Here is a 14,469-nt window from a genome sequence, read left to right as displayed (position 1 = left end):
CTCTAAATTTCATGGGCAGTGCCCACGTGCTTTCCAACGAATTGAAAAGCCGCTTATTCGACATTCCAGCGTAGGAGGCATGCTGGAAGAGCTCCAGGGTACGTGCGTTCCGGGATGGTCACACCATCTACCAGAGCTGCGGTAACACACATGAGCTTCCGAACAGCTTTTATAGTGATGGAAAAAAAATGCAAAAGCACGTGATCGGATGGTGGCCGATCGACCCACGATTGTGCCGGTTGAGAATCAACATCAGCATCGGAAGTACCGGTGACGACAAAGACGAATTCTACGCGCAGCTGGAGCGTGAAAACGACCGCTGCCCAAAACATAATATTAAGATCGTCATCGGGGATTTTAACGCTCAGGTCGGCCAGGAGGAGGAATTCAAACCGACAATTGAAAAGTTCAGCGCGAACCCGGTGAACAACGAAAAAGGCCAAAGACTCATAGATTTCGCCGCCTCCAAACGAATGGCCGTACGTAGTAACTTTTTACAGCACCGCCTCCCTCCCACACAAGTACACCTGGAGATCACCGTCAGAGCGTAAAAACTTCACCGTCATCAGTCATAAAACTGTGACTGTGAAAAAATTAAAGCAGTAGCATTCATAACAGACGCCTTCAAATGAGTAACCAAGCAAACAAACTTGCCTCAACCTTCAGTCAAATGAAGCGTCGGAAAAATCATAGTCGCCGTCAGCCCGTCGTCGTCTTTTTGACTGTGACGGGATATTGTTTAGATTAAAAAAAATCTAAGACGTCATCGAAAAGGACACGTTCATCATTAGTCATGCCATGCCATTAATGAAACTGAAACCCGTTACCGGGTTTCGGTTCAGATAGACATACAATGGAATGGAAACGTTTTCAACTAAGTTTCCGTTTTTGGAGATCAGTTCAGGGTAGTCAAGGCCCGGGATAAAATCGAACCAAACATCAACTATCTCAACCGAGGAGAACTCCGTAGGGACTAAAAAGGACAAATCGACCTTGCGGCTGTACGATCCTTCTTTTATTTGTGCTTTTTATTTAGCCTTTCAAAATGTTTAGTAGTATTATTGAAATCTGAATTTCATTTATCCTCGATACTGGCAATTAGTCCAACAAGCAATCCATATACTCGAAATTTTTCGAATCATACACAAATGCTTTCAACCGACGCCGTCATCTTGCTTGACGACCGTCGTTTGAAAAATAACATGCATCACGTGAACAGAAATCCATGACGATAGTCAAGCTTTTCCAGTCACTTGAAGCATGACTGGTAGTCAAATGAGGTCTAAAACGTGATGGTGAAGGAAAATTAGCAACCACGTCAACTATGATGTTTGAAAAATTGATGCTCTGATCACCGTACCAAACGCAATCACAGATCGACCATGTTTTGATAGACAGCCGGCACTTCTCGTACTTTACCTACATCAGATCCTGTTGAGGCGCCAACATCGAGTCAGACCACTGATGGTGATGGTGAAGATGCGCCTAATACTCTCCGTAGTGAACATTATACGAAACCGACGCCCGCCTCGGTTAAATATCGCACTACGCCCAATCGCTCGAAGCAGCGCTGCCGGTAGAAGGCGAGCTGGACGAAGCCCCTCTCAAGGGCTGTTAGGTTGGGATTCCATCAAGAAAGCCATTAACAGTGCTGCGGAGAACGTCATCGTTCATGTGGAACGAACACGACGGAACGACTGGTCCGACGAAGAGTGTCTGAGGATGATGGACGAAGAGAACGCAGCGCGAGCGGCGGCAGTTGTGCAAAGAAGCACTACCGGAGGAGTGAAAGAAAGGGGTAATATGCCCCATCTACAGGACGGGCGACAAATTGGACTGTGAGAACTACCGAGCGATCACTGTCCTGAATGCCGCCTACAGCAAAAAGATTCATGGAGGGACGGTCTACGACGCACCAGATCTTCACACTACGAAAAATCATTCAAACATGCCGTGAACACCAAGTTCCTACACGCAGGCCCGTGCAAAATTTAGCTAGATATTTTAACAATACCCTATTCTCCCCTAGAGCAAACTTTATCTTAACTTAAAGTATGATACAAAGTTGGCTGTTTTTCTTTTTTATTGTTATTGAATAATTTCCATTTTTTTTTTCTTAGTAGTTTTCGAATTTTGGGGAGAATTTCAAATATCCGGACTTTTCAAGATTTAACGATAAAATACTCGGAATCGGCGCGGAGTCTTGTGGAAATATCTTTGGGAAGCTTAGCTGATTTCAGATTCTACATATCTACAGAGGCTGTCCCCAAGGTAGAGTACTATCGCCTATGTTGTGGACACTGGTTGTAGACGATTTCCTTAAAAGCTTGACTGAACTAGGCTTTGAAGTGACCTGTTTTGCAGATGATGTATTTAGTAATTGTACGAGGTAAATTTGACTGCACTGTTGGTAACAGGATGCATAATGCCTTAAACTATTGCCTCAAATGGTGTAAAAAGGAAGGTCTTAATATATTTAAATCCCTCAAAGACCACAATAATTCCATTTACAACCAAAAGAAAGGTCAATATAAAAGAACTTAGCTTAAATAACCAAACCTTATCACTAGCAACTCAAGTTACGTTTCTTGGTATAATACTTGACAAAAAGCTTAACTGGCACGCACATTTAGAAAACGCTATCTCGAAATTTTTTTCTTCGTTTTGGGTATTCTACATGACTTTTGGAAAATCATGGGGATTAAAGCCGGATACGATCTAATGGATCTATACAGCAATATCGAGACCCAGATTATCCTACGCGGCTCTTGTTTGGTGGCCCAAAACTCTACAAACGTCTACATAAATTACATAGAGTAGCATACAGACCTTTAAACAGGGCATTGCCCATGCAATTACCACCTTAAAAAAATTGGCAAACTCAGTAATGATATGTGCCTGTTCTGTAAAACTGAAGTAGAAACTGCAGAGCACTTAATGTATGACTGTGGATATCTTATGACACATCGACTAAAAGTTCTTGGTAAGCGAATCCTAACGCCCGATGATATTTGGAAGATGACGACCAGTAAGGTGGTAGGATTCATAAAAAACACCATCACAAACTGGAATAATGTCTTGATTTCGTCTACAACTGACATCTCAATTAATGATGACAGTACGATGTAATCAGACAAATAGTAAATTGGGTTATTCCACAATAGATCAAATAAATTGGTCGCAATGGATTTGCTCATACCAAAAGAAATCTACAGTTTATTGTTTTTGATTTTTGTTTAGATTATCATTATGATAAATTGATTCGAATCTTGGATTTCATTTAAAAATAAAATAATATGCATGTTCCACACTCGAAACTAATTTTGGAATGTGAAAAGAAAATATTTAAAATTTCAAGCCATTTTCAAGATTGGGATTTGTTAAATTTGGATTTGGAACATGTTTAAAAATGAAATCCGTTTGATAAAAAATTCTGATTCAGATTCAGCTCGAAGCTATGTTTTGTAATCAAGATCAAAATATCAAAGAGAGAATTCCATTATGGATTCAAATAGCAGGAAATCGATGTTTCTAAATCTTGATCCTTGTTTGAAAATAAAAATTTGTCAGTTTGGAAAATTAAAGCTGGTGAAAATCGCAAATATCAAATACGATCTGGACACATTTAAAAGATTTCGTTTCTAGGAAAATCGAGATTTTTATTTTTAAAAAATAATCAAAGGATTTTAATAACAAAATAAACTTTTAATAATTTTTTGTTGATATGAGAACTTTTACTTAATCTTCAGGTAAAAGTTTAGCTGGAATAATATTCTATTGGTTTTATTGTGTAATATCGTTTATATTGTAGATTCATAAAAACCAAAGCTCTCAATCTCCCAAATCTTTAATTGAAATCGGGTTTAAAAGAGTAAAAATTAAATCTCATTTGAACCGCAGATTCAATCTTTTCTTTTTATTCCTGAATATTTGATACATTTTCAACAATGCTTAACATGGGTATAATTAAGATTAAAAAGAATAAGCTTAGTACTTGCTTCAGGTATCATAGTACTTGCTGTACTTGCTTATTTAAGCAAATAATTTTTTTTTATAGAAGCTTTCAAAATCCCTCATTTTTTCTGAAAGCTTAAATAGAAAACCAAAAATATTTACAGGACTTACTTTCGAAAGATATGATTTAAAATAAATGGTTATAAATAAAAATTAACTTAAACCTGCATAATTCGATAGTACCTACACATTTTTTTAACAATTTTTTTATGTTTGCATTATTCAATCAATAAAGTAACTCCCTACACACTCTGCCTCACTGAATCAATTCTTCCTAAGATCATCACAAAAACTAGAAAAATCATATAGTTTAACTGACTAGATTCGAAATAATATAGAATCAACGTTACAAATCCATGCTATGGTAAGTCATTAACAAATTATTTAAAAATTTGTTTCTTATTCTGTTTAATGATAACATTTAGACAGTCTTGTTTGTAATTTTGAAATCAATATTTCCGAAACACCAGAAACTTAATGCGAAGTAAAATTTCTAATAAAACCATAATTTAAAGCTTTGGACAAAAGAAAACACAGAAATAGAATAGGTACATAAAATATAACACCAAATCAAAAAAGAATTGAAACTCGAATTCTCAAGTTAATTTTAGATTGGCTCAGAAATGAACCATTATTAAAAATTGTTTAGCAAATCGAGAATAATTTGTTATTGTTTATCTTTTTTTTGGATTTTTTCTTCATTTTCAATGGTTGAGACATGTCATTGTAGTATCTTGGTTTTCAAAAACTATCTTATCACGATCTGACATGATAACTACTTTTAGGAAAACAAATATCAATTTTGAACTAAAGAAAATTGATTAAAAACTCATATTGGATAAATTTATTCAAGTTGATCCAAAAATAATGTGATTTAAAGAATTCCAGTGATCAAAGTCAAATATAAAAAAAATTATATACCAATTCAAATTCTACAAGTTATCAAAAAAATAAGGCTTAAACGTTCATTCTTGAAGTTCACAACATTAACTTCAAACATTCATAATACAACATATGAAATTCATCATTAAAACGCTATACTGACAAATTATAGGTTGGAAAATGGGTGAACTGATATAAAAATAAAGAATTCAAAGCTTTGTTGAAAATATTGAAAGCACGAAGCAAATAATAAAATCAGTATTCGTTAAATGAAATGATTGGTTCCAATTTCTGAGCTTGTTTAGTTGAAATTCTTAATAAAAAAAACCCATTCTAAGCAGGGACCGAAAACAGCACGAACACAGTAAGTGCAACACAATTTGATGACACGGCACATCCGAAACGAAACTGTGCTGTGTCTGTGTTGATCTTCTTTTGTTGCGTGTCGGCCGCAACACAGCACAGTACTACATGCGACACAAAATCCGACACAGTTGACGACACAGTGTGTTCGTGTGCCAATCCCGAAACGATGAGATTTTAATTGTTGCAAATCTGCCAGCAGGCGAACTGGATAGATTTTTTTCGTTTGCTTTCAAGCTTCTTTCTCGACACAATGCGAGTGAAGAACTTCGCCATGTAAAATACGGAGAAATGCTGTCCAATCAAGCGCGACGCCTTTCTCGTAAAACACACTGTGTTGCGTGGTAAGCACAACTGTGTTCTTCTCGACACGACACAACTGGGAACTGTGTCGTGTTGATTTGATGCAGCACAACACAATTGAAGTGCTGTGCCAAACCGAAGTGTCGCACACGAAAATTTATGTGTCAGCACTCCAGGATTTGTGTTGCACGATATGTACTGTGCTGTGTTTGTGTTTTTTGTCGGTCCCTGATTCTAAGTACGTGGTAGGTTTCAGTGTGGATTAAAATCCACCGGAGGCGAGAAAATATTCCGCAATGTCTGTTTACACTTTTTTTCAACATGTTTTGGGATGAAATAGTTTCCCATTACTACAGTAAACTCATATCTTGAACTGAAAATTTTACTTGAAAAAAAAATCTCTATGGTGGGGAGGGGGTGGGGGTAAACCCCGACGCTCATTAGACCGGTTGTCCTCTACGGACACGAGGTGTGGATATTACTTGAGGAGGACCTGCGTACACTCGGAGTATTCGAGCAACGAGTGTTAAGAACTATGTTTCGCGGCGTGCAGGAGAACAGACGAGCAGAAGCTCAACTGGCGAGGTGGTTAGACCAAGTGGAAATTGGAGAACGATTGCCATCGATCGAGTGAAATGGAGAGATGTTGTTCATCAAGTAATATCTGCTGGACCTAGTGTCACCAGTCAGTTGAAACCTGGAGTGCTCCGACTTTTAAAAGGATCTCGTTTACGGCGTCAAATCAACTATTGGCTTTTCCCAACTACCATGTGTTCTCTTTTCACAAAAAGCTCGCTGCCGCCGGAGTTTAAAATTGCAGTTAGTATCAAATGACTGTTTTGTTCATTACTGACATTCAGATACCCATTGAAATAAAACTATTTGACACGCAAAAAAATATTGACTTCATATTAACACATTACCGACGCAATACGAGATATCTCGTTTTTTTTATCGCCAAGAGTGCGCGATACGAAGAAGCATAACTCAAATATAATTAACTAACTGACCCGCTAAACTTCGTTTTATCTTTAAATTAAGCAATCGTTATAAATGATTCACTTCATCTACATGACCTTAACTTCTTCCTGCTCGTGAATCAATGTTTATGAAATTATTTTAAAATTGCTCGACTTGTGTCCCATTTTAAGTTGATGATGTATACTAACTTTGTAAAATTTGTTTCAGTAGTTTATGAGTTTATATTATAGTGCCGAATTTTGGTATTTTTCTGCTGAGATTTCTTTGCCGTCCTTAATGTGTTGAGTCCAGCATCAAGATTGAGTGCACACACCTTTCAACATAAATATAACCTAAATCCTGATGATTTTTACCTAGCATATTCCTCTTAATCGATTTTCCGTTAACAATGATTTTTTCCCACAAAACGTTCTGTACATTGTGTAAACCTAAATGTAATCATACCTAACACGAAACAAAAAGCATTACCATTATTTTCAAAGCCAACGCAAACGAGGCACGCGTTCGCATCGCGTTGTAGGTATCTCTCGATTTGCCTACATTCGGGAGGTACGGTAGGACACGGAATGAAAAAAAAAAGAACAACCGTCAGCTAGAGAAAAAAAAGGCTCCCGCGTGACCGGAAGAGCGTGTGTGTAAATTATTGCTGGTAACGCATGCCAAGCCACACGTAGAAGAAGAAGAAGAGGACCGCCACACCGCCATATCCGGCCGCGGACGAAAATTTGGTATGAATGGAAAAATTCGCGTACGGTACCGCACATTCTGCTTCCAGAAAGATAGTAGAAGATAAAGATTGTAGAAAATTTTAATCAATTTTGTTAAAGGGGGAAATTATTTAAAAATCTTGATTCGGATTGAGAAAATTAATCACTGTTAAATTTAGAGGATTTTGTTTTTGACGTTTCAAATCTTAAGTTTTTAATGGTTTGTAAAACAATCGCAACAGGACTCATGCACACGCATCAGAAAAGGAACAAACAGCCACATCATGTGAATCACGTGAAAATGTAAGCTCTCACTGAGCGAGCAGCAATAGCGCATTACTTTTCCCGTTTCCACGAACAAACAAAAAAAAATGAGGAAAAAAAAATAACGCGCGGCGGGTGATTTATTGGCGCTGGTATTTTGCTGCTGCTGTTTCAGAATAATGAAAAACATGGAAGATAAGTAAGCGAGAAAAAAAATGTCCGTACAGCGAAACGAACGCTGGCTTTCACTGGAATGAATTTTCCGCGACTCTCCTGGTCGTGTTTGTTGAGAAAAAAAAAAACACATAACTGACATTCGTGGGTTAAATTCGAAACACATTCTAATTCGGAGGTCCTTTTTATTTTTAAATAACTCTCAACTGGGATTGTTTACTTAAAAAAATAACTTACATTTTTTTGTATCCTAGTAACCTACGATTCAAATAAATTTGATTTGTTGAATGTGGATCATTTTTGTTTTGCTTTCATTTTCTTGGCTTCCTTTGTTCTGCATGCGAATGATTTGTGTGTTTATTATTTGTTTTTTTCGTATCATACTTGTTTGTGCTACTTCGTGTGTGTCATCTATCTTTGCTTGAAATTGAGTAAGTCATTTATTAAGATTCATCCTCGATAAAAAAATGCTTTTTTTTCTCGATGTCGGTGGTAGTTTTCCGATTAACTGATCGTGTGTTTCTTCCTTTTTCTTTCTTCTTTTACATCATCACCATTTAATTTCTAGGATGACTTTAACATCGCCACCTCGTCACTTCATGCGCTGAGCAATAGTATGACACTGGCACGCAATGATAAGCAAAGCCCGCACTCCTCACCCCGTTTGCCAAGGCGTCAGCAGAATCCAACGGCACCGGTGCTAACTAGTAACGATATTTACGCAGGCGGTCCATCTTCGCAGCAGCAGCAACAACAGCAGTGCCAATCGCAGTCTAGCAGTGGAAGTAGTAGCGCCTGTAGTTATGCATCAGCTTCACCATCATCTTCATCGTCATCATCATCCTCAACATCGTCCTCCTCATCATCAGCTTCTTCTTCATCATCCGCGAGCACAACGACCGGTGCAGCTATCCAGCAACAGATGGCAGCACTAGTTTCGACACCGGCTGCATTGGCAGCTGCCGCGGCAGCTGCTGCGCCACCAATGGTCGCAACCGTATCGCACACCGTCAATGGGAATCTGGCCACCCACACCAACATCTCACTGAACAGCAACAATCACTGTAGCGGCCATTTGTGTACAGCCGGCGGCCAACCGAGTCAACTAGTCAAATGTAATAAATCGTCGTCCTCATCTATTCTATCACAGACACAAACCCAACCTACAGTAGCGCCTTCGTCGGCACCCACCATCAACATGCTGCAACAGAACCGTTTGAGTGCCCCGGCTAGCTCATCGGTGGCGTCACCTAGTGGCGGCAATCCCAGCAGCTACCTCATGTACAAGGCACTGAACAAAGCTTTCTCATCCGATAGTCCCGCTTCCAGTTCCATGGAGTCCATCTACCATCAACACATGCGGCAGAGTACGGTCACGCCGCCGCCTCTGCCTCCTCGAAAATCATCACCAGGTATTCTAACATCTTCTTCTAACACCTCCTCTCCTTCTACGTCTGCCAACAACTGCGACAACAATCGCCTCAAAACAGGCAACACACGCTGTCCAAACTCCCAGCAAATACTGCTGACGACCACCCGCAACAACACCCAGAACCAAATCAACTCCGCATCTAGTCTGTGTAATCTGTCGAACCAAGTGGCCACCAGTCTCAACATTAGTCGAAGTTCGGAGAATCTCTCAGTAATCACTCGAGCGAATAGTAGTCACGACAACCACGTACCCAACACCACGGCGCCACCCGTTCCCAAGCACCAAACCCTTACGGAAGTGCAAGCCACCATGACCTGTCCCTGCAGCAGTATTGGGCCTTCGACCACCGTCACCCACTCGAAACCTCCCGACCAACAACACCAGCACCAACACCAGCAACTGCACAGTTTCAACGAGGAAGACCTCGACAAGGTCATTGTCGGACCCGCGGAAACCATCGTCGGTATTATCGATACCCGACCACTTGAATCTCGACAGCCGATCATCCTAAAAGTCGACGACAAAAGCGACCAAAATCTAGTCCTCACTAGTACCAGCAACGTGTACCAAATAAAACCAACCTCCATCAGTACGAACCTCAACGGGATCCTGTCCAGCGAGGTCACCGCCATCTTTCAACCTGCACAAACCGTTGTTATCACCCAGCAAACCCATCAACAACAACAACAGCCGCAGCAACAACAGCACCACATCCCCAAGCAGCCGCAACCTCAACCCCGTCACCAATATCAACAACAACAGCAACAGCACCAATCCCAACAACAGCAGCTGTCAAACCAACACCAACGACACCAATCGCTCCCGGCAAACAAGGTGACCCCACATCCACCCTCGAAATCCATAACCACGTCGCAACTATCGGCGGCCATTGCCGCGGCAGCCGCCGCCTCCGGCAAAAAACATCCGCTACTGTACGAAAATATCAACCTCAGCCTGAAGGACTGCAGCAGCAGCAATGGAGGTAGTTCTAGCACCAGTAGCGCCAACAACAACCACCTGAACAGCTCGATCGTGGCTGCGGCAATGGCCGCCTCCAGTGCCATGGCAAGTGGCAGTAACAACAACAACACGAACGTGCCATACGAAAACATCAACCTGGAGTACATCGCCCGGCTGATGCAGGAGGGCTACTCGAAGGAGAACGTCATCACGGCGCTCGGCATCTCCCGGAACAACATCGAGATGGCGTGCGACATTCTGCACGAGTTTGTTAGTAAAGGGGATGGCGGTGGAGGCGGTGGCGGAGGACCTGGTGGTTCGGGAGTTGGTTGAACAACCGAAGGTTCAAACACGTAAGAGACTGCACAGAAACGCTACGCTACTACTACGCTACACAGGAATCAACAATCATCATAGCAATACAACAACGCGCTCCCCGCTGTAAATAGTCTTGAAACCTCCTTGTAGAGAGCCACCAACAACAACCGACCGAGTTGGGTACAGCAACAAAGAACAAATTAACAAACAAACGAGAGAAGAAGCTTTATTTTAGTTCCTTACTAGAAAACTAATAACGGAATCTTTACTATACATACATACGTAGGAATTAGGTACGTACATACGTGTTGATCGTGGGCTGGACCGGAAGCATTTTAGTTGAATTTATTATTATTAACCTATTACTATTGTTTTTTTCAATCCCGACGGGTTTCGCTGGTCTGGTGGAGTAAAAGATTAGTTTTGTCGAAAGAGTTAGTTTGAAAATTATCAAGTTTACATGTTCGAACATTATATCAGGAAATTTTGTAACAAACTTCAAGTTAGGATGAAAATGTAGGCACAAAATCAAAACAGAAATCAAGACCAGGATCCGTAATCAGGGCTTAAATTTACATATGAAACGAAAAAGTGATTTTTGAATCCCAATTCAATTACCGAATCTCAATTAAAGTACACAACCAAAAAAAGAATCCGGTATGACCCCAAAAAAGCGGAAATATGTCATCAAGGTTAAAAAAACTGTTCTGGATGTTAACATGATTTTAAAATATGTTGATTCATGCAGGCATGTAGATAAACGAGGTGTCCACTTTCGTTCTTAACTTCTATCTCAAGACGAGTTCTGAGGCGGAAGCATATCTTCGCAATGTAAGGTTTTCGTCAACTGTACGGATTTCACAGCTAGAATACGCCGCAACGAACTTCTGGGCCTGATTGTTCTTCGATGCCCAACTGGATTCCATTTAAGCGCCTCTGCAAATCTCGTTTTCATCTCTTCGCAACGTGTGCCCAATCCATCTTTCCATCTTTCTTAGTACCACCATTTGGCATTATCTGGTTACCAAGATACTGGAAGCACTCGACTTTCTTAACCTGTTGTCCAGCTACTACGAAATTGGAAGGACTTTTTGTGTTGTTTTCCATCGACTTGGTCTTTCCGACATTGACTTTGAGACCTGCTGCCTTGGAGCATTCGACCTCGGATCTTTGACCATGGAAGAATTCGAGGTATTCGCTTCCTTAGCCAGTCTCAGATCAATTTTACCACTTTAACAGTGCATGCACACCGTGGCCTTCATCTACCTATCTTCCGTGGACATGTTACAGCCGCCGCAACTTATCGGGAGATCATCAAAAACAACCCAAAACAGACTGCTAAAAATGTTCGCATTTTTTCATGGGTCATGCTGTAGTAATTGGGGTCCATCTTTACGAAACGGTGGTGTTGCTTCATGAATCTTCTAGCGTAGTTTGAGTGTATCCCGATTTTTCCGCTTCTAAAAAAAAACTGTGCAAAATCAACGGATAACCCGCAGTTCATCAGCCTCTGCACCATGCTCTGAGTCGCTGCAGGTTACACTACTTATCCAGACTCAATCCCCTATGATTCCTTAAGCGGCTACTGCCCTATGGCTATCATACCGAACCTTACGTTGAGGTTTTTCTCAGGCACGGCAATCTACCGGGTCCTTTTAGATTCTATTCTGGACGAACCCCTAGTCCATAAAACCTCCATGGGACTTCGGGCCTCAATTCTTATACGAGGATTCAGATACGCTGTAGCCCATGGCTGTGAGGCCATACTCGCGCTACTGCGGCCTACGGCATACTCGTTTATGAACCACCTCTAGCACACTACTTTACCTCCACTGTCACGATTCGAGACTTCACCTCTCCTCTGGCCTCTTCAGACTTGAAATCTGGCCTCTGCTCGTGATTCGAGGCCTGCAAACAAGGGTCTGTAACTGTTGTGCAGCACTTTGGGCAGTGGAAAGAAGGTTCGCAATCTTTCAACTGCTTCCGGCGGCTCCCCCTGAAGCTAGGGCTGGTTATTCGTCGCTTTCATTGCACGACGCTCTTGTCCCTGTTGCAGCTAGACAGCTCTGGCTTCCGGCTCGAAGATCTACCATGATTCCTGGTTCGACGACCGTCCAATTTGCTCCTGGTCCGACGACTTTTCATGATCTCTGATCTGGCGACCTCCATTTAACTCCGTTCCGACGATCTTCCATCTGACTTCTGGTCTCGACTCCCTTACTGCAACTCTCCCTTCGCCTAGACGCCTTTCCTGAGGACTGCGCCTCCCAGTGGTTCCAGCCCGACGACCTCCACTTGGCTTACCACCACCTGGTTCCTGATTTGGCGACGTTTTATGATACCGGCCCGCCAACCTTCCATGGCTTTCGGTACGACGACCTACCAATGAATCTGGCCTCTTCGTCGTTTCAGCCCAGCGACCTTCCATGACACCGATCCGCAACTTTGTGGGTTCCAGCTCGAAGCTCTCATTTAAGCCTGACGACCTTCCGCTGGCTCCCGACTCGCCGACCTTCCAAGGATTCGACCAAACGTCCTTCCACGGCTCCTGGTCCGACAACCTTCCCCGATTCCCGGCTCGCCGACTTTCCAATTGCCCCGGCACAACGAACTCGCAATGGCCTCGCACCGACGTGGTTCTGGTTTCTGTCTCGATGACCTTCCAATGGTTCCTGGCTCGTTGTTCTTTTCGGGCTTCGGCTTGTTGTCCTTCATTCGGTGCTGGTTCTTCTATTTGCCACTGATGATTCCGCTACTCCTCCTTTCTACTAGTGCTGGGCCCATAACCTGTTGCACCTGTTGTGTTGTTAGGTCCGCTTTTTTCTTTGGTATCCTCCAGATTTTGAAAAAAGAAACGCCACGCCCGGCCATGGGCCGAATCGAGAGCAGCTTATTCTAGACTCGCGCCTGTCACAGCACACGTCCGGGACTTTACGGAATTACTCGAATAATTCCCGGCGAGGCAAGGAATATTTAAAGAAGGTAGTGCCAAGGCAGCTCTGCTTTAGTATTGGTACAGGCTGAGACGTCACAATCACGAAAAATCTGTTAATTTACTAGAAAATTTATCTCTTTCGTCGTTAATTCGTAGAATCTGCTGGAAATTTTTTCACTTTGAAAACATTTTATTGTGGAAGGATTCTTGCTCTTTAAGATCGTTAGAAAAAAAGTTGCATTTTCGAATAACTTTTCTATAAAATAGACCATCAAAGTTCGAAAAAATAGTAGAATTTCCCCACTGAAATTTGCAAAACTTTAAAATTATTTTAAAGTCTTCCATGAAAATGTTTAAGTTAGTGCAGTTTAGGTTCCTCATTACAGTTAAGTGATCAAAACACAAATTTTCATACAAAACAACAAATCTTTTATTGGCATTTTAGTAAAATGATTTGACAATCATTTATTGATGTTAATTGTTCTACACAAGAATTGCATATGGTAAACCGGTTGAATTAAATTCATAACAATCAGTTGAACACTCAATATCACCACCTACTAGATCTTTAAAAAGCTGATTTTTGCTTCATTTTTGCACGTTCTAGCTTCAAGGCGACATTGCATTCATAATTAAAATAAGAAAAAAAATTTAATGCAATCTTCAAAGGACCAAAAAACTACATAACATAGTGAAATAGAGGCCCTACAACAGAATCAAAATGAAATTGGAATTCATTTTCGTTCTAAAACGTGTTTTTCTTTGAAATTCCTACCATTAAGTATTGTTTTTTGACTGGATTATTTTTAATTTTTGGGGATTGAACGGCTTCGTCAGTCAATTGTGGGAAATAAAAACGAGTGATTTTTATTATTGTCCAAACGTTTCGGCCATTTATTGTGGCCTTCTTCAGTGGGTAACTGTGAATTTATTGTAATGTTGTAACATTGTCAAAAATTACAACATTACAATAAATTCACAGTTACCCATTGAAGAAGGCCACAATAAATGGCCGAAACGTTTGGACAATAATAAAAATCACTCGTTTTTATTTCCCACAATTGACTGACGAAGCCGTTCAATCCGCAAAAATTCCTACCATTATCATATAAAATTTTAATACAATCGTTTTTGTG

At 41.0% G+C, this 14,469-nt stretch overlaps 1 protein-coding gene across 1 annotated transcript in view; it reads left to right on the top strand.

Annotated features, from left to right (window-relative positions):
- LOC129750811 (serine-rich adhesin for platelets-like) overlaps positions 1-14,266 on the top strand; it is a 54,427-nt gene extending 40,161 nt beyond the window's left edge. The window contains exon 8 of the mRNA XM_055745890.1: positions 8,257-14,266. Coding sequence (XP_055601865.1) covers positions 8,257-10,413 — 2,157 coding nt within the window. The 3' untranslated portion in view covers positions 10,414-14,266. The remainder of the gene's footprint in view (positions 1-8,256) is intronic.
- Positions 14,267-14,469: the final 203 nt, after the last annotated feature.

The sequence above is a fragment of the Uranotaenia lowii genome, chromosome 3, assembly GCF_029784155.1.
Source record: "Uranotaenia lowii strain MFRU-FL chromosome 3, ASM2978415v1, whole genome shotgun sequence".
Taxonomy (NCBI): Eukaryota; Metazoa; Arthropoda; class Insecta; order Diptera; family Culicidae; genus Uranotaenia; species Uranotaenia lowii.
Note: the sequence above shows the minus strand (reverse complement) of the source record. Positions and strands in the feature narration are given on the sequence as shown.